The 21,024-nt window shown below is 42.9% G+C and overlaps 1 protein-coding gene across 1 annotated transcript in view; it reads right to left on the bottom strand.

Moving 5' to 3' along the window:
* E2F7 (E2F transcription factor 7) overlaps positions 1-19,192 on the bottom strand; it is a 48,947-nt gene extending 29,755 nt beyond the window's left edge. Inside the window, exons 1-5 of the mRNA XM_066368507.1 lie at positions 18,993-19,192; positions 18,191-18,283; positions 10,367-10,642; positions 5,238-5,406; positions 970-1,260 (exon numbers count right to left, since the gene is read on the bottom strand). Of these exons, the coding sequence (XP_066224604.1) occupies positions 970-1,260; positions 5,238-5,406; positions 10,367-10,642; positions 18,191-18,283; positions 18,993-19,058 (895 nt within the window). The 5' untranslated portion in view covers positions 19,059-19,192. The remainder of the gene's footprint in view (positions 1-969; positions 1,261-5,237; positions 5,407-10,366; positions 10,643-18,190; positions 18,284-18,992) is intronic.
* Positions 19,193-21,024: the final 1,832 nt, after the last annotated feature.

The raw sequence follows: 21,024 nt of genomic DNA, 5'->3' as shown, positions 1-21,024 counted from the left end.
TTCCTTCCTTCCCTTCCTCTCTCCCTCCCTTCCTTTTTTCCTTAACAAACTGAAGGCAAGACCTTCCACCAGCAAAAAGATTAGGACTCGCTTTATTGTGGGTCTGGAAACAAACCCACAGGAGCTCTGAGGTAGGTCTGTATCTAGAATATACTCCAAACGCAGTAGGTGACCACCTCTTCTATTTCTTTTCAGAAACAGGTGAAGAAATAAAAAGCAAATAGGAGGTGCTGATGGGATGTGTGCTGCTGCGGCTGGCAGGCAAACAATCCCCGACAGATGGCTGTCTCCTCTGGTTACTAAGATAAGAACTGGCTCATGGGGTAGAACTAAAAGACAGGAGGCAGTAACATGAATGAACACCAGGCCCACCTTTCCATTCCCATTTCTTTAATTTGCAAGTGAACTGTGAGTGATACTTGTACTCTGTCACCTTAGCAACAGTGGAGTGGGGTGAGAGCCATGGAGACGATGGTAAAAACAGGGAGGGCATACACGGGCTGGGAGGGGAAGAACGATGTAGGTGTAAGTGAAAAAGTGCTGCACCCAACAAAAGGAGGGGTGTCCACCATTCTGGTCAGCGTTTTTTGCTAATGGGGTTCTTTTCTAAGTAATATGCTCCAATATATAATTTGGAAAATTGAATCCATTTTAACAATAATTTCGTTCAAAGTAAATTTTCCTTAAAATAGAAATCAGCATGGGGCTGTCAATCTGAAATGAGGGTTCTGTTAGCGATCTGCAGTCCAAACACCAAATACCAAGTGATCTGCCACTCCCCAGGTTTTCAGTGAGGTTGAGTGGGCAACCCAGTTGGGGAGCCATCTGTCTCCCTTTCTCCAGTAGTGAGAATGAGAGGACACCTCCCTCCAGGGCTGTCAATCTGGCACTTCCCATCCCAGCAGTGAATCTCTGCAGAAGAGACCACCACCGCCTTCACTATTGCTTGTGTAGCTGCAATGAACTCACAGGAGGGATAGTCAGGCTCAGAGAAATCCAGTAACTGTTGATCGTGGGGATCTGGAGAACAATCTCTTTTACGTTCTCCGAATTTATAGTCCATCAAGTCTAGCTCTTTCTGCTGGAGGTGCGCCATCTGCTCCTCGTATTTCTGCTCCTCTCCCAGTCTCTGGAGGCTCCGCAGGGTTTTTGGCAGGCTGTGCCGTCCATGCCAGCCATACTGGTTCTTGGCCACCCGGCTGACCAGATGCAGTGACTCTAGCACATTTACAATGTCATAGATGCGTCTCCTTTCAACGCCTGTTTGAAAAACAGAAGCCAACCATCAACACGCAGACATTTGTGAGTATAAATCCTTGAGAGCCTGGACCATGTCTGCAAACTACTTTGCATGATGCCCAGTGAAATGTCTAGCAAGTGTGGATCCCAAAGATCCATCTCGTAAGGATGCAAGTAGTTGACATTTTTTTTTCTTTCCTTTTCTTGGGATCCAACCACCAATAAGATAGAGGATAAATCATCCACCTGGAGATGAATGATATTCCGTGTGTATCTGTATGACATACAGTAGTACGTCTTTTCTTCAGACCTGTTAGGCAAACTGCACAATCACTGCAGCAGATTAAAACGGGTGGGACTGAGCCTCTCAAGTGCTAGGATGCCTAACAGACAGCCGAGGAATGCTGGCTGGTTTATTCTAATATTCCTAATCATGCAGACTATAAAATAAATTGTGTTCAATAACTGATACCTTGTCTGGACATACTATCCTTTCTTGAAGTTTGAACGATGTGAAAGAATTATCTCGTTAACTTTCTTGATGGTCCAATAAGAAAAACATATAGTCAATATTCTGTGTCCTGTTTTACACAGATACTCGGGGGTCAAGAGCTTGGGCACCCTTTTCAAGTTGATGGAGGAAGCTACAGCCAGGCCTGGAATAATATGAGTATCCCCTGGTTCATCATGCCTACTGACAACTCTGCCTGTGCCCTCACTCACTGTATCCTGCCAGACAGCCCAACAGTAGAAGAGACTTCATGTACAGTACAGATGGACCATCAAATTCATCAGTTCCCTACCCTCTTTCCCAATACTCCTCAAATAGCTCGGATTATGGGCTGCCAACTGAATTTACCAAAACTATTTATGGTGGTTAGTGTGGGGGCTTCGGGGACAGACTGCCTGGATTTGAATCCCTGTGCTGTCCCTTACTAAACGGGCGATGCTGGGAAGTTACTGAATCTGTCTGTGCCTTAGTATCTATCTCCTAAGACGGTGAGGGTTAAATGAGACCACAAACGTAAAGGGTCTCCAACAGATGTCTACTTTTACACTGTGTGTATAGTATTTTGCAAATACTTCCTGGATGGCATTGGGGATACCTAAGATCGCTTGCTAGCCTAAGAGGATTAGCAGAAACAAATTTTTAAAAATCTGCCTGTGACTCACACTCTTTTACAGCTGGCCTCTCTTTGCTCTCATCTAAGTATCCGTAACAGAAGCTTCCAGGCATCTTCTAGAAAACCAGCCCGGCTGCACAGATGCCCTCTTTCTGTTCCATTGCCAGGAGCTGTTTCACAATCAGGGCAGAGTTAGTGGATGTGGCTTTTGGCCCTTCACAGAGTTAACAGGAGAGGTAGACCATATGACAACGAGGACTCCGAGCTGAGAGGAAGTTCTAGCACATGCATGAAGAGGCATTTCACTGTCAGAACATTTCAGCTCCTGACCCTGAAAGGCTCTTCACCATCAGGAGCTCCCCCCTCAGTGCCAGATGTCTGCAGGAAGGTGGTGGCAGGGGCAGCCAGCAGCCCCTTGTCCAGACCTCCCAGGTTCCTTATTCCAATCTGCCTTGATGTTTTAACACATCGTATTTAGACTGTAACATTCTATAAACCTTCCCATTGGAAATGTCATGTGAATGCACCCTAGACAGCCCAGGGCCAGCCACATGCCCAGCTATTTTGTTGTTTTGTATTAGATGCAAGCTGTTAAGTCTCCACCTAGTGGCTAGACGTCTCCAGAAGGGAAAATAAAGGAAGATTCAGATCACTTGGAGAGTAAGATGGTATTTAATGCGCACACTAGGTGTTTCATAGGTGAGGCTGGTCACAGCACGTGCAGCTATAACTATCACCTTTTCTCCCTGGAATGAGATCAGCTGTCCACAGGCTGGTGCACACAAAGCCCCGTTTCACAAGTCTCGGGGTGTGCAGGCTTCTCTGGGCCTTGCTCTGCCAGGAAGGCATTCCTTGGCACTCAGTCTTCTTTCCCTTTTGTCTCAAGGCAATCCTGTTAATCCTAGTCATGGCATACACGATGCCTTCAGGGATTTACCAATTCTTACCCGGCTCCCCTTAGTCCCTGATGGAGCTCACCGTTCCAAGAATACCTCTCCACCCTGTCAGATAGTTTCTGAGGCTGTGCTAGTTTCCATTGATAAAGTCACTACCAGTTCTTTAACTTCTCACCTTAATATCCATGTCAAATCTACAGGGGACCAGAATCTGGGAATGTGTGCAATCCGAAGACTCTGCATGTCCCTGGTTAAAAACTGGTGGTCTTATAGCCTAACACCTGGCTTGCAGCGGGGAGTTTAGACTCAACCAGAAGCAACGGTCACCACTGAACTAATTTCCAGGGGGGACCTCCTTTCTCGACTTCACATGATGAGTTGTGGCAAATGTATCTGGTAGGTCTGGGTGATGTGAGGCATTAGGAAACTGTTAAAAAAAAATCTCTGGTGCTCTGCTCCAGGCAGTCATAACCTGGGACCTGCAGAATGGCGTGTAGCCCGTGAGGAGGAGTCTGCTCTTCTGTCCTTGAACACAGCCTTCCCACAGCGAATCTCTGTCTTCTGCATATACCTCAGTGCGAGGCCCTGGCTGCGTGAACCCCAGTGAGGACACTGGGATTTGCTGATTTACCCTCATCCTCCGTAGAACTAGTTTCCACACGACGCTGTGCCTCACACGGCTCTATGCCAAGCCTCTGTGCAGCTGGGTCGCTGTCCCCTTCCTGTCTCATTGCCACCAGTGCCAAATCCTGTGTTCTACTTCTGGGTTTCAAAGTGGCTCTTGAATCAAAGTATTCTGCTTCATCTTTCTAAGTGCAGAGGTGGAAAGGACAGCTTAGGGAAAGGGGGATACATCTAGTAAGAACGGAGTGAAAACTTCCATGTAACAATAAGTCACCCACGTCAGGCTCCAAGTTAGGCACGTCACCAACACGATCCTGACTTTGCTAAGTGTCCACCAGGTAAGTGCCATGGTCCCCAAGAGAAAAGCTTAATTAACTTCTCAGAGCTCTCACAGCCTGTAAATTGGGGAGCGGGCCTTCAAATCCAGCCCTATTGACCCAAAGCCAAGGCCGTGGTCTTCCTATCACAACCCACTGCCTCCTCATTCTTTCCGTTTCCAGCAAATCAGAATTCCAGCCATCAGTCTGAATAATTCTGATGATGATGAATAAGACTGGTGATCATCAACTGGTGCAGATTTCTCTGGAAGAACTAGAACTAGTAAACAAACTAAAAATATAATCTATCAAAATCATGTATGAAAAACTTTCTGAATTTTTTAAGGAGATACCTCACACTTTCAAGTCTTTGTGATTTCTGCTTACTTAATGATTGTCTACAATATGTTCATCCTGAAAGCAACTGCAGTCCACGTCCACTAGAGGTCTCTGCTCGGAGGCTGCTGTACATACTTACAGAACATACACCACTGCACATTATACACGTCCACCCCACGCACACATGTATTCTTCTTTGTTATAAGGTTTAGCTGTCTGAGTTATGTCCAGATGTGGCTTTTTCTAGTTGGGTAGGCTTGCTGCGAATATCACAGCATAGGGTTTCAAATATAATGTTCTTGCTCCCAAATCTTGCTTTATAATATAAATAACACCAGTTCTGAACCTTTAGAAGTATTATTAAAAATAAATATCGGGATATTTTAAAAAAATTTTTTGAGTCTGTCTAAAATAAGATGAAATTAAAATATGAGATATTACACTGCAACATGAGTCTTGTAAAAGTATTTGTTAAGGTTAAGATAACCAAATTTCTGTATGACCCTCAGGCCTAGAAGGCACCCTGGAATCCTGTGCATAATGATAATGGCAAAGCGAGACTCTACCTTTTCCTCTGTGCTCACTCCTTTGGAAGGCCTACTCTTAATAAGAGGCAATCTGAAGCTTAAAGCTGCCCAAAGAAACCAGTCTTCCACTATACCCGGAGACAGACTTCCAGGTAACCTGACGATACATACCAAGACTGACAGCAACTTCATCTAGGGAGATGGTAGTTTTCTCAGTTGACAAGGGATAACTTGGATAGCGAGCCAGAAACTTCTGGCACAGAAGTCCTAAACTTTTCTGTTTCCTGCTTGGCCTTCGCTTTTCAAATTTGTCCACAGCACTGTCTCCAACAACATGAAGCTACAAAAGCAGACAGAGGGGCGGGGGGAGACGTCATGGTTAACACTGTAATAAAGAAATTGCATTGGCAGTATTGGCAGGTGGGGGGAGGCATCCCAACCCATACCTTCCTAGATTCTAGTTAAAGTGTATTTCCTAAACTAATTTTCTTCACATTCGACCTATTGTATTCTCTGGACTGAATTCTTTCTCCTTTGTAATCTGAGGCCGAGTCTACTGGTTAAAGGCTTAAACAATGAACCACGTGGTCTTTCCCAGGTTGCTGTACCCTTGCTGATAGTGTGTTCGTAGGACTGCACATCAGCAGCACTAGGAGCTGCTTAGAGATGCAGCATCTCAGGCCTCATCCCAGACCTCATCTATCAGAATCTGTGTTTTTATAAGATCCTGGGTGATTTCTATGGACATGAAATTTGAGATACACTGACCTCCACTGTGTCATTAAACTGTTTTATATGTTTACAATTGAGAAAGGGTTGATAGAACAGAACATGAGCTAAATCTTATTCTTCCTCATTGCAAAAACGCAGAAAGAGTGTCCTTGTCTCATCAACCCACATTTGAAAAGGACTGAATTTAATCCCAAGAAAGTAAAAAGTTTTTCAATGAACATATTCAAAGAGAAAAGCAATATAATTATTTCTATAGCTTCAGGAAAAACAATTTAATACATTTAACACCCATTCATGATTTTCAAAATGCTCTTAGAAAACCAGGAATAGAGAATTTTAATCAAGTATCAATAAAAACCCAAATGTAGATATCTGTCTTAAAAAGAAAATCTCGCCTGACCTGTGAAGGCGCAGTGGATAAAAGTGTCGACCTGGAATACTGAGGTTGCTGGATCAAATCCCTGGGCTTGCCTGGTCAAGGCATATATAGGAAGCAACTACTATGAGTAGATGCTTCCCGCTTCTCCTTCCTCTCTCTCTCTCTCTCTCTCTCCACCCTCTCTCCAAAAATCAATAAATAAAATCTAAAACAGAACAAAAGAAAAGAAAATCTTGGACACACTCCCTTAAAAATCAGGAAAAGATCTTCTGCATCATATGGGAGATCCTAGCCAGTGCATGAGGGTAAGAAAAAACCCACAACACAGGAATTGGAAAGGAATAAATTATTCATTCTGCAGAACACATGATTATTTACATGAAAACTCAATACTCTAACAAATTATTAAAAATAGTAAGAAAAAGCCCTGGCTAGTTGGATCAGTTGGTAGAGCATTGACTCAGTGTATGGAAGTACCAGATTTGATTCCCAGTCAGGGCACACAGAAGAAGTGACCATCTACTTTTCCTCCCTCCACCCCCTTTTTCTCCTCCCACAGCCATGGCTCGATTGATTTGAGCACATTGGCCCTGTGTGCTGAAGATGGTTCCATGAAGCCTCCACCTTGAGTGCTAAAAATAGCTGGTTGTGAGCATGGCCCCAGATGGGCAGAGCATCGGCCCCAAATGGGGGCTGCCGGGTGGATACTGGTCGGGGTGCATGAGGAAGTCTGTCTTTCCATCTCCCCTCCTTTCAGTTGGAAAAAAGAAAAAAAAAAGTAAGAAAATTTAGCAAGGTGGCTGAGAAGACAAGACTATATTTTAAAAAGTCAGCTGTATTTCTATATAATAGTAACAGAAAATGAATTAAAAAGATATTTATATTAACAAAAAGAATGATAAAGTTTTTAGGAACAAATCTAGCAAATATTTATTTGCATAAAATATTAAAACTTATATCTTAAAGAAATAAGACCTAGAACTTAGAGAAACATATACTCATGGATAGGAGGACTCAGTACCCTAAATAGGTTAATTCTCAAATTAATCTACATGCAATGCAATTTACAATTAAAATCCAATTTAAGTATTGTACATATAGAAGAAAAAAGGGCAAAGAATAGCCCACATATTCTGAAGGAAAATAAATTTGAGGTTCTTGCTTTATCTAATATGAAGGCTTATTATAATGTGGCATTGTGTACGGATGGACAAATTGGCCAACAGAACAGAAAAGAGCCCAGGAAGAGATGTACACACAGTGGAACTTAGACATACAACAGAGGAAGAACTGAATAAATGATACAGGGACACTTGATGATAAGAAGCAATATAAAGAGAAAAGACAAGCACCAAATTGAAATGTAACACGTATAACTAATAAAGGTTTAGTTTCATGAATATACAATAAACACTACAAATCGACAAAAACATCAGCAAAGGAAACAAACAGGTTATTTCACAGAAGAGGAAAAATATCTGGTGGCCAGTAAAGACATGGAAAGAAGCTTAACCTCCTTAGTAACCAAGGGAAAAAAATGAATACCACACTAATACACAATTGTACATCCACTGGATTGGCAGAAATTAATAAATTTGAAAATTTCAAGTGTCAGAGAGGGTGTGGATCAATATAGGTTTATATATTGCAGGTAGAGGCAAACAGCACTTGGGAAAATAATCTGGCATTATCTTCTGAGTATTTGGCCAATAACCTAGTAATTCCACTATTAGGTGTATACTCTAGAATAGTAGTTCTCAAACTTTTTGGTCCAAGGATCCCTTTATTTATATATTTAGCAAAAGAGAGAGAGAGACAGACAGACAGACAGACAAGAAGGGAGAGAGATGAGAAACATCAACTCATAGTTGTAGCACCTTACTTGTTCATTGATTGCTTTCTTATTTATGTGCCTTGATGGGGAGAGGGGCCTACAAGCTGAGTCAGAGACCCCTTGCTCAAGCCAGCGACCTTGGGCTCAATCCAGTGACCTTGAGTTTCAAACCTGGGTCCACAGCATCCCAGACCGACATTCCATGCACTGTGCCACTGCCTGGTCAGGTGGATCCCTTTATACAGGGGATCCTCAGGTTACAACACAGTTCCGTTCCTACGACAGTGACGTAACCCAAATTTTGGTGTATGTCAAAACACACCCTAGCCTAACACAAATGGAACACTTGTGTTTTTAAAAGTCCAAAATGGCAGAGTTAAGCATACTGGAGGATGCAACTCCCTCACTCATAGGCCACATTACTACGTATTCTTCCGCCACATGAAACCAAACTAGTCTGCCCACATAATCTGTAAGTACGATGCTAACAGGGTAAGCCGAAACACTCATGTCTCAATTTTTTAAAGTTTTTATGGGAGTGAGCATCTTAAACTCTAAACGTCATATGTCAAGACTGTATAACCTGAGGACACCCTGTATCCTTAAAACTTACCGAGGAATATCTTTTAATAAATTACTCTTTATTATCCATTGATAAAATATTTGGTCATATAAAATATACTTTATCATACATAATGTCTTTAATACCCATGAATCTACCTCCCAACCAACCACTACACCAGAACAATACTATTAATTTACATTTGCCTACGCCACAGAGTAACCTCCCTCCTAAATTTGTATTTATCAATTCCTTGACCCTTTAACTCACTCTATCACATATATGTTTATCCATCTATAATATATTGCATAGGCTTGTTTATTTGGATCTTAGTAGTTTGGGACTTGTTTTCTTTAATCAACCTACAACAGGTCCTTACCTCAAATAACGTTATTTAGTTCAACATCATTGTGCTATAATGTTGAGGAAATGCTATAGGAACTTAACTCTTGTTTATATCAAATAGCCTATGATAAAAATAGTTTGGTTTTTTTGTGTGTGTTTTTTCATGTTAGAGAGAGAATGGGTGGGGGGGGGGGAGGAGCAGGAAGCCTCAACTCCCATATGTGCCTTGATTGGGCAAGCCCAGGGTTTCGAACTGGCGACCTCAGCGTTCCAGGTTGATGCTTTATCCACTGCGCCACCACAGGTCAGACCTGTTTGGTATTTTTTTAAATGTCATTTTGCTTAAAGTCACATAACCTATTGACAATATTAAGTGTTTTCATTGCTGTGTGATAATCCATTGCATGAATAAACCTCAATTTATTTATCCATTACCTGTTTATAATGATTGGGTTGTTTCCCAAATTGGGTTAATAGGAACTACATATACTGCTATGGTATTCTTGTTCATGTCTACTCATGTACATGGACAGGAGTTTCTCTAGGGCAGTGCTGCTCAATGTGTGATCTAATCTGCATTTAGTTACATGAAAGAATCTCTTCTACCCCTGCAGTAAAGTGTATAGCAGATTCATTTTGGTCTATAAATTTCAAGTTGTAATTCGAGGTATCTTTTTCTCTTCCCTAGTCCTACTTTATTTATTTTGGTAATTTTTATAAATTAAAAATCTTTTTTTGCCAAAATGAGGAAAAGTGAAAGAAAAAATAACACTCAAATCTGTAAGTAATTTTTCTTAGCAAGTCTGGGAAAATGGAGATGAGATTTGATAGGAGAGTAAAAATTTTTGACCACTAATTTAAAAAAATATAAGAAAGTATAGATATGCTGCTTATCTAACAGCTCTGGTTTGCCATTGAACATGTAATTTAAAGATCAAATTAAAGCCCCAAACCAACAAACTAAATATACATTAAAATAATAAAATTTCCCAAGTCAAAAATATTTAGATTAATATTTTCCTTAAGATTGGAGCAAGTTACACCCATAGTAGCATTTAAGATAAGAAACAAAAAGCAAATTCCCTCATTAAATCAAAATGATTAAATATGGTTGCTTAAGATTTGATTTTTAAATGTGTACTGGTCAAGGGAGTATCCTCCCTTCCAAGTGCTAACCAGGCCCAACCTGACCCTGTTAGCTTCCGAGATCAGACGAGATCGGGCACGTTCAGGGTGGTATGGCAGTAGACTCGAGGGAGTATCCTAAAGAAAGCATTCAGTGTAAAAAATGAGATCAAGTAAAAATTCCATTTCAGCTATATTAAAAAATATATTAAGTTTAATACTGCTTTTGGCTTAATAGCAGCTGAAAAATTGAGAATTCTATTCTTTTTAATAAGTAAAAAATTTAAATTCCATAAAAGCCCTTGGGAGCACAGCCTGTTTACCTGCAGGGAGTCCGTAAATGCTTCACCCTTGTTCTCAATGGGTCTGAACAGCTCCTTCCTCTTCTCCCAGTCTCTTATGTCTGGGCTGGCGGCGCTGATAAGCATCTTCAGGTTGGCAGTGGGCGTCCATGGTTCTGTCTGTTGTATGTCGACAAGCTTCACCGGGGTGATGGGATTTCTTTCCGGAGTGAAGATTTTTTGCTTCGATAAGTCAATTGGTTCATTTTTTATAGGAGTCTTCAGGGCCATCCGTGATCGCTCAACAAATATATTTTCCTATTTTAAAAAGGAGATCTTTTAGCAAGAATGAGAAAGATCAGCTATCAGCTAAGAGGACAATTAGTTCCCACCATGAAAATACAAACAGACCATATGGCCATGGCTGAAAAATATTAGGATAGAACTAATAAAAACGGATGAAAGGATTCGCTGAGAAACTGATCATAGTCGGCTACTCCTTTTATGCATATTTCTCGTGGCATCTTTGCAAAAGAAGTGATGAGTGTATCTGTCACTGGTGGATGCTCATAATAACAGTTGGGGATGAGAAGGGCAAGCGTGAGTTGAGTCCATATGCTCCTAAGCGTCTTACTTTTTAAGACTGTAAGTCTGCATTAACCAGTGAAGAAAATTATGCTTTTGTAGTTCAGTGTTCACCACTGAGAAGACAGCAATTAGCAGGGCCAATTAATGGAAGCTCATCCAACAAAACGCCACATTTCAAGCAAACCTGGAGAGCTATCTAATGCTATTCCCCCCCAAAGCAGTTCTTCTCAAACCACGCATGGTAAAAGAGTCTGCCAGTCAAACTGGCCTGCAGCCTGTTTAACAAGGAGACCGCTGATCACAGGCTTAGACGTCATGAGGGAAATACCAAATGGCTATTGAGGTTTCTAAGTGCTTAACTCTCAGGTTGTATTCTTAATTTTTTGCAGCATGATAATAGTTTGTGGAGGATAACCCTCCCTCAGATCACACTTGATAGAATGTCTTAGCTAAGTATAAGAAAAAATTAATGGTGGGCCCATTATGTCCATTGTAAAAAAAGACTGAGCATAATAGAGAACCCACATTTAAAGCTACCAAGTAATTAAAACAAATTTCTTTCCTCTAAAACCAGTGTTTGGCATTCAAATAAAGAGAAAGCCTGCTCTTCTTGTAGCAGAATTCACCTCCGGGCAGTAGTGTCTTAAAGAAAGATGAAGGTGGGTGAGTTAAGTGTTTGTCACTCCCTTTCCTGTGCATACATCACTTTATAGCTAATGTACTCTTATATTTTGGCTGAACAGTAGTTTAAAAAATTGCCTTCTTATAAATGAGCAACATGTGAAGAGGGAACCGATCAGGAGAAACTGGAGTCTGTGTTAGCATGCCAACCCTTGTTCCTGGGATTAGCAGAAGCTGCCAGCTAGCCACGGTGAGGTTCTGTCCTCTGGCAACAGGAAGGAAGAGGGCGGGCATGGGAGTGGCGGTTTCTCACACCACTGCAGCAGCTAGAATCCAGCCTGGGGGCTGCATCTACCAACATCCCTTAACAAGTTCCTACCAGTCTTCTACAAGGGCACCCTCCGGGGAAAGTATCCAGTGTTTATCATCTAGCACCCCCTGGTTCATGTATTATACCTATATTCACTCCTCATCTAATCCTGTGACCTAGGTACTATTACTATTATTTTTTCAGCATACAGATGAAGAAATTGAGGCACAGAGGGGTTAAATAACTTGCTCGACATTACATACAACCTCATTCCATATAAAAAGTAATGGGTATGCAAGAAATAGCTGAAAGCAGGAGGTTCTGAAATTCTGCATCTAGAAATAAGCCTGCCCTGCGTGCCAGTGGGGAGAGAGTTATCTTTTCCACAGCTCCGACGTACAGCGGCCACTAGAATCCTCGCTGAGGCAGAATGGGTAGCCACTCTGCACGCAGGCTCTTGGGCCAGACACTTAGCAGTGCGAGGGAGGGCACATTCCTCTCCTCACTAGGCTTTCATTCTCTCAACTGAAAATGAAGTTCATAAAAACACTAACCTCAAAGGTTATGAGAATAGTTCCTGGCATATAGTGAGCATGCAATAAAACTTAGCTATTATCTCTTCCATTCTTTATTACCATTCATTCTGACACTCAGAGCTAATAACTTCCTGGGTGTATTTCTTGTCTCATTAACGAGACTGTGCACTTCTGGAGGTCAGGGAGTTAAGTTCCACATGTCTCATTCCTCACAACTTCTGGCACAATGCCTTTCCCCATATCAGCGCTCAGAGAACACTGTGCCTTGATTATTTAGTTATTTGAAAAGGTACCCCTACAGTAGAGGGTGTGGCTCAGGCTTGCTGAGGTAGAGGTGCACCTTCCTCCTCTGCCTTCCCTGGCACTGGTACTCACAGGAGCGATGTGCTCCCACTTTTTACCTACCAAGGAGGAATTCAGATAGATCATTTCCTCCAACACTTTGATAGAGTTCCACTACAGTTTATGTGTTACTGATGCACCTTGACTTACGAAGTTATGTCCCGAGAAACCAACTGTAAGTTGAAAATGCATGTAGTATACCTAACTTACCGATCATCGCTTAGCCTACATTATGGGGATGCGGCCCCGTCGTTAAGCCGAGGAGCATCTGTAACTACTTCCTCTTTTCACCAGAAGCAGGAGGCCCTGAAAGCATTTTGTAGACATGCGGGGATGTGAAAATATGAACCACAATATTTAAAAACAGCAACAATGGGTTTTGTACCCTCGTGGTCCCGTGGCTGGTGGGGGCTGCAGCTGGCTGTCATGGCCCAGCCTCACAAGGGAACATCCTACAGTCCATCACCGACCCGGGGAAAGAGCAAAATTCAAAACCCGAATTATGGTTTCTACCAAATGTGTATCACTTTCACACCTTTGTAAAGTTGAATAATTGTAAGTTCAACTGTCTTAAGTCGGGGCCATCTGTACCCAAAGGAGGAGGGGAGTTAGGTTACCTGGCAGGTGTGATTGTATCCTACCTCCACATCAAAAGGAAAAACAAAGAAAAAGCCTAGCCAATTGTTTTATGAGATGGCGGTGGGTAGAAAGTCAACTGCTATCTAGTCACACCTGACTCTGTCTGTTTATCCTGCCGTCCTGACAAAGCAGCGGAAAGGGGACTGAAACACGAATTTGGAAACCTGGTTATTGTCTCAGCCCTGTGTCTCCCTCACACGGACAAATTGCTCATTATGTCTGGGACCCAGTTTCCTGATCCATTAACTAAGGAGCTTAGATGAAAGTTTCTATCTCCAAGGCTTTCCAGCAAGGCTGCCCAGCTGTGCAGTGGACACTGGGATGCAGCCAGACGTCTTCAGGAACGAGCGGTGCATCCCCCAGCTGCTGCAACAGAAGCTCTCAGCTGGAATGCCTCGGCTGAAGATGCCTGGACCTCCCGGCCGGCAGAGGTAGCACGGATCCGTGGAAGCCTGGCTCCCTCACCGACTCAGGACTGCTCCGAGGGGTCATTCCAGAACTCCCTGTTGGGTACACTCAGACTGCCATGGAAACTGTGCTGCAGATCTGCTTCTTGCTCTGTCCATTTCTGCTGCCTTCCAGCTTCCCTTCCGTTCCCCAGGCACTGAGCCCCAGAACACTCCCTACAAACCTCCTCCTACACACTAAGCTCTGTGTCACAACTGCTTATCTGGAAATCTAAGCTGCAACACCCTGGAAGTCACTTCCTCCCTTAGAGCCTGGAGAAAGTAACCCATAACACAGGGTCTCTAAGATTTGATATGTAAATGTAGGTAATACACTGGCTTACCTACCATAGAATCACTGTGAGGATCAGATCAGACCAGATAATGAAGGTGAAAGCAGTTTGTAATCTGTGAAGTGCTATACAAATGTTCATTATTATTAATTATACCAGCATTACCAGTATGCTGGACGCTTCCACAGAAAGGGGCTGGTAGTTAAAAAGATCTTGGTTTCAGTCCTGCTTCTGCGTCAGACACAGCTCTGATCATGTTACCCTAAATAATATACAGCCATCAGCCTTGGCAAGGCCTTTGGTAATATTATGCCAACCTCCTTTCCAGTTCCATCTCATGCAAATTCCACATTCTGCCCCAACATTCCACTTGCATTTCTTAAACCCGCCCTGCACTTGGTCACATCTGAGCTGCTGCTCACACCATCACTTTGCCTTGAATGCCATTGGCTACCGCCTGGCTTGTTGACAGTCTACCTATTGTTTAAGGCTCACTGCCCCTAGCTACTGACGAACAACTCTCCTCCTCTTCAGAGCACTTTCTAGAATGAGTAATCCACACTGAGGGCTTTCCCTGTATCCCAGGGGTGCCTCAAAGGATCAGTGTATTCTGAGCCACTGCTTCTTACTTAGGCCACCTTTCAGGTGCCAAATCAATGGCAGGAGACCTCAGGTGACCTCACTGCAATGGTTAAGACTGTTGGCTGTTCTTTGCCATATGAAACTGCCAATCTGGAGACTGCAGTCCTTCTCTGTTGGTTCTCTTCCTAGTTCCCTGTTCTCTCTCAGCCTCCATCACTGGTTCCTCTTCCCACTCTTACTAATGACCCTCCACTCCTCCTCACTTGCTGTCTCTGGGTAGTTCACCACTCTCCTGTCCATGGCTTTAAAACCAACCTGTACGTTGATAATTCCTGTTTGTGTCTGGCTAGCACCTTCCATGATTTCCAAAGTCAGGCAATCAGCTGCCTTCTGCACATATCATCACATAGGTACATATATATACATATATATATATGTATATATATTTATATTTATATATATTTCATAGTTAACTCACCTTCTTAACCACCCCTCAAGAAGATGAGTGACATTTAAAGAAAAGCTGTGCCCACTAAGTCTAGCATTGTGCTCAAATATACCACTCATTTCTACTTCTTTACTAGTTCCTTTCCTCTCTACGTGCCTGTCTTAGCCTTCATTCATTCAAGCTCTAGTGTATGTTCTTCACAAAGCCCTCCCAAGAGCTCAATCCTTACTGCTCACCTCTTTATCCCAAATCATCCATTTTCTAGTTTTGTCATGCCTTAATGGTCTGTAAACAGCATAGGAGAGTTGTTTATAATCCCACAACTGGGCACAGTATTGGGTAATCAAGTTGAAAATCCTTTATGTTTTAAAGTAAGTGTCTCTGTGAGTAGTAAGAAGATGCATGTATAATACAGTATTTATAAGAGTTCTTGACCAGTCAAGAAAGATATATGCCGACTAATCCACAGGATTCTGCAGCAAGCATCCCTCAGAGGGTTTAAAGAAGGAACAACTCAGCTCCATGAGTTTGTGGTCACGCTGAATCTCTTGAAGGTTTCTTAAATGCCCACACATCATGTTGTTTCTCCTGCCTACACTGTCCCTCTCACCCACTTGTTTTGTTTGTTTTTATAAATTCATTTATTGATTTTAGAGAGAGGAAGGGAGGGAGAAAGAGAGAGAGAGACAGAAACATTGATCTGTTCCTATATGTGCCCTGATCAGGGATTGAACAGGCAACCTTTGAGAATTGGAATGACGCTCTAACCAACTAAGCAATCCAGCCAGAGCACTCCTGTCTTCATGTAGGTTGAACATTCTCAACCATAATGTTAGCTCTTCTGATGCCTTTCAACTCTCCCTAGACTCCTCATGAATTTATTTCTTCCTCTTCTGTTCTGTGGGGGCCACTCTGTTCCCATTCCTATTAGAGCACTTACCAAATCATAGTACAGTTGGCTAGTTTTACATCTGAATCCCTGCAAGTCTCTCCAGTAACTGAGGGCAGGGTCTGTATCATATTCAGCTTTAGGCTGTCAGTGTGAGTAAGTGTGAAATGAACACTAAGTGTTCTTGAGTGCTTAACAAAAACCCGAAGAGGGAGATGCTACTAACTTGCTGCAATTTAGTGAAAAAAGAAACAGATTTAACAAGGTAAGAAGACTTACTAAGCCACTGTACCCCTAGCACCTTTGACATAAGTATTTGTTGAAAGACTGAATAAATATAGCTGTTCGAGGTAACATAGCTACTAAATGGCAGAACAGAAACTCAAAACCCAGATCTGACTCCAAATCCCATGTTCTCACCATCCCTAGAAATCCTTCACAGCAACAGGAAAGGACAAAAAGCCACACCAAGTATGGAGGCAGAAGCACTGTTCTCATCTCTTGCCTTCTCTTTGAGAGAAAAGCAATTTCTGCCCAGACATTCCATTTCAAGCATTTTAACCACTTCCCCAATCTCTTTCGAGTCATTTGAGTTTTTCCTCCATATCCATTAGATTGTGAAAGCTTAACTGGACACAGCCCTCACCGATGTTCACTAGAGTAGAGGTGCCCTTGTTGAAGGTACTTGATAAAAAGTCAATGACCCAGAAAAGTGGACACCAACTTAGGCTTTATATAAATTATATACATATTTTTTCAAGGCTGTCCCATCCAAATGATAAAAGATAACAAAGTTCTGCTCTGAAGCTCACTAAGCCAAAACTTTAAAATTATAGTCTGGGCATTACCACCCTCATATGGCTTAGGTAATTTTTTTAAAGTCCTCTTTAGAACAATAATGCTTTGGCATCCTTATTTCCCAAACAAACAAACAAACAAAAAAATCAAATGCTAAGAAGAAAAATACCCCTACACAGAAAAGCATACGATTTCACACCTATCCAAAAATTAGTGGTTGTCAAATATTCTTCAAAGGGCCATCCATATACTATAACAGGTTCTTTGCAGTCAGGCAGTTTCATTGATGGAAAATCTAAAGAAAGGTGCTATGCTCAAATATATTCAAAGTTTCTACATGCAGGTTTGTTACATCTGTTTGCCTTTGTCTAAAAATGCTTAGATGTTTGTTACTAACATTCACAGCTTTTTGGTAGGTCACTGGTCAGTGAGTGTCTGGGCTGATGTGGGTACGGTGATAGTTTAGATATTGCTATGGCCAGTTTACTTGGTAATGTTTCTTGAGGACACCATCACGGTCTTACAAATCACAGGGGTGCAAAACCGGAGGGATGACTCAGTACAAAACCAGACCAATAGTAGTACTGTAACATATTCAGAGTGTGTTGGTGGACTGCCACTTACTGTATTTCCCCATGTATAAGATGCACCGTTTTTTGAAAAATTTGGGGTCTAAAAACTGGGTGCTTCTTATACAGTGGTTGTAGATATTTTTACTTGTATTTCCTGCTTTTTTGAGCTTGTTTTGCACTTATTGTTGACGACAGTGATTTGTCACCAGATGAGGACAAGCTAATGGATGGGAGTTTTGACAGTGATGAAGAGTTGTATGAATTTTATGATGAATACAACTTGACTTCAATAACTTTATGTAATACATTTTCTTCAAATTTCGGGCCCCAAAATTAAGGTGCGTCTTATACATGGGAGCATCTTATACATGGGGAAATACAATATCTTCCTACATGGAGAATTGGAACAGCCTCTAGAAACTAATTAATGTGCATGAAGACCATTTCATAGCACTTTAATAATCCAGCATTTAAAGCAAAGAGTCTATTCTCAAGCCTTAACATTCTTGCACAGCATTAACTCATTCCAGTTTTGCCAACTTAAAGTACTACAAACTTTTGATCTTGGCGTCCATCATGTCTTTGATTCATACAAATTGGTCTCAACACTAACCTAGCCTCCTTCCACTGTACAATGACCGAGAAACTCAACTAATAATGGTGGGCATGCCTCTATTAAAAAACAGTATATTTCTATAATGTTCATCATAATTATTAGGTTTATAAGACAAATACAAGTGGCATATTTGAAACACTTAATTGAATTAGACATCACCATCCTTTTAGACCTTGGTGCACTTACCTTTTGTGCATGATCCCCATCTTCAATTGCAAAATCTACTCTGGGCTGCCTGTGGTCGATCAGGTCTTTTAGTGTTAAACAATTTACATCCATCTGTAATGCCAATTACATTAGAAAATGATTTTACAATTAGATACTTTCTCCTCCAACAAAAATATCTATATACTACTTGCTCGTGAACATGAACTTCCCCCGCCCTCAACTCATCCTGCGAATTTCCAGGCGCTAGCCACCCTCCAACTCTCTGAAACGCACAGGAACGAATACAAACACCCACTAATTACTGAAAACTTGGGAAGGAAAAAAAAATCGACAGAAATAGTACAATTTTTTTTTTTAAAATGAAAAGCAACAGAACAAAATAAAAGTTACCACGTCAGGAAGGTGTAGGGCCAATCTGTCAGAAAGTTCGGGGTCTCCTAGGTCAGTTAGTTTTGGCGCAAAGAACTGGGAGGAATTCAACTTTGAGGAGGTTTGAATCCGGGGGGAAGGAAACCTGATCGCTAAACCAAATCCATTTGGCGCTTAGCGCAGCCCCTCTCCAGACTCCCAAGCAGACCCTAAGGACCAACTCTTCCAGTGAAACCCCCAAATCATGAGGAAAGGTAAGTCCCCTCTGCAGTCCGGCCATCGGAAGAGCTGCAGCCAGGACACCCCATGCCCGCCTGATGCGGGGGCACCAATTCAGTTCCCGGTCAGCCGAGGAGAGGAGGGGAGGGGTAGCAGGCTGGCAGCGGGGCGGGAGGGTTCCTTTTCCCCCATTCCCGCCTGCCCGCCAGCGCTGCGGCCGCACGCTACTCACCCCCACTTTGCGAAAGAGGTCTCCTGCCTCCACCCGGACCTCCACGCCCTCACAGCCGCGCGGCATCAGCGGAGCAAAGCGATCAGCAGCCGGGCGGCGACCCCGGGCGCGGAGAGCCAGGCGCGCAGACCCCCGCTCCGAAAGCCCTGCGCCCGGGGGCACCCCGCGGCATCCGGACAGCACCAAGGTCCAGACACGCCAATAGCGCAGCCCAGGATCGCAATCCCCGCTAAAACACCTCCTCTGGCGCCTTGAGGCCGAATTTGAGAGCCCACCAATCAGCGGCGGCCGGGGGGAAGCCGCCCCGACCAATCACGCGGCCTCACGGCCCCGGCTCGCGGCCCTCGGAGTCTTGGCGCTCCTGGCCGCGCGTTTCGCTCTCACCCGCCGGATTGTTGCCGCCTCGATTCCCTCCCCCTTCCGGGTACCTGGAAACCTGGGGCCTGGGAGCCAATTCCTGCGGTGACCGCGGGCCCGGTGGCCGCGGGAAGCCGAGGTGGGGGCGGGCGGGGCGGCGGGAGGAGAAGCAGGAGCTCTTTTGTTATGCAGAAAAGACCCGCTCCGGTCCCCTAAGGTTGCCACGCGGGGAGAGAGGAGCCGGCGGGCACAGCTAAGGGAGGGGAACCAGATGGGGTTTAGAAAGCGACACACACTCTGGATGCTGCCACCGCCGCCCCCTAACCCCGGCAATTTGCGCCGAAGCCAAGTTGCCCAGGCTTGTCGGGGACAAACTTCCTAACACCTAACGCTAGTGCGACACGTGAACCATGGTTACTGCACTGCCGCGAGCAGATGGCACGCCAGTTAGCCCTGGAAGCCAGGCTGCAGGCAAGGCCAGCTCCCCGCCCGCCCTCCCCGCCCCTTTTCTTGCATGTCTGGAAAAGTTTTTTGGTGTTTTCATTTCGGAACATCGCCAATAATTAGAGGGGGGGGGGGGTGGAAAAAGCTTTATTAAATAGTTCTTTGCAGTAAGGACTAGTACTCTGGGAAACAGTCGAGAAAATTTCCTCTACATGACTGATTTCTATTAGAAGTTTCATTTCCTTCAACTTGAGCTTCTTATTTAAACTATTGATAGTCTTCCGTGCGCGAGCGTGTTTAGACGTTATTGTTTGCGACAGTTTTAAATTTACAGAAAAATTGAGAACAGAAGACAGAGTGCCTGGATATCCAGCAACCATCTTCGCCTATTTATTAACATTTTACGTTTCTATAGTACTTTTGTTAAAATTAACGAACCAATATTGATATATTATCCTTAATTAAAGCCATCACCTTCTTCAGATTCGATTGTTACCTGTTGTCCTTTTTCCTTTTCTAGGACACATTACATTTAGTCTTCATGTCTCCTTAGGCTCCTCTTGGCTGTGACAATTTGTCATACAGTGATTTCCTCATTTTTGATAACCTTGAGAGTTTTGAACAGTACCAGTTAAGTCATTTTGTAGAATGTCCCGCTATTGGAATTTGAGACAGCCTTCTTTAAAGCGTGTCTACAGACATCTTACAAACCATATACTTTTATAACAAGAATATCATTCTTTTTATCATCTTTTCTGTACCAAGTGCTCCACTTTCCACCCCTCATTTCCCCAATACACACAATTTTAAATGAACTGTCTGCATAGTTCAGGGTGCTCAATCTAGTCTTTCACTTCCTACCTAGATTGTTGATATAAATACTGCCTAAAAATCACTACTAGGTTATATGTTAAAAAGATGATAAAAGCATGGAAACCTTAAAAATAAAGAAAACAATGGTAATAAAAATATGACACTTTATATTAGAAGTGATATTTTGAACTGAAATCTGTCATGTAAGTAGAAGTATAAGGAGACAAGTATAAAGAATAAAATAGCAATTTATTAAATTTTGCACATGTGGAATCAGAACATTTCTATTAGGAAACGATTCTTTTTTCCAACTGTATTCATTTACTGTGGCTGCTGTAACAAATCAGCACAAACTGTTTGGTGTAGATCACAGATTTATTCTCTCACAGTTCTAGAGGCCGGAAGTCCAAAATCAAGC

Source organism: Saccopteryx leptura, chromosome 2 (assembly GCF_036850995.1).
Source record: "Saccopteryx leptura isolate mSacLep1 chromosome 2, mSacLep1_pri_phased_curated, whole genome shotgun sequence".
In the NCBI taxonomy this organism is placed as follows: Eukaryota; Metazoa; Chordata; class Mammalia; order Chiroptera; family Emballonuridae; genus Saccopteryx; species Saccopteryx leptura.
This window is presented reverse-complemented; position numbering and strand designations above follow the sequence as displayed.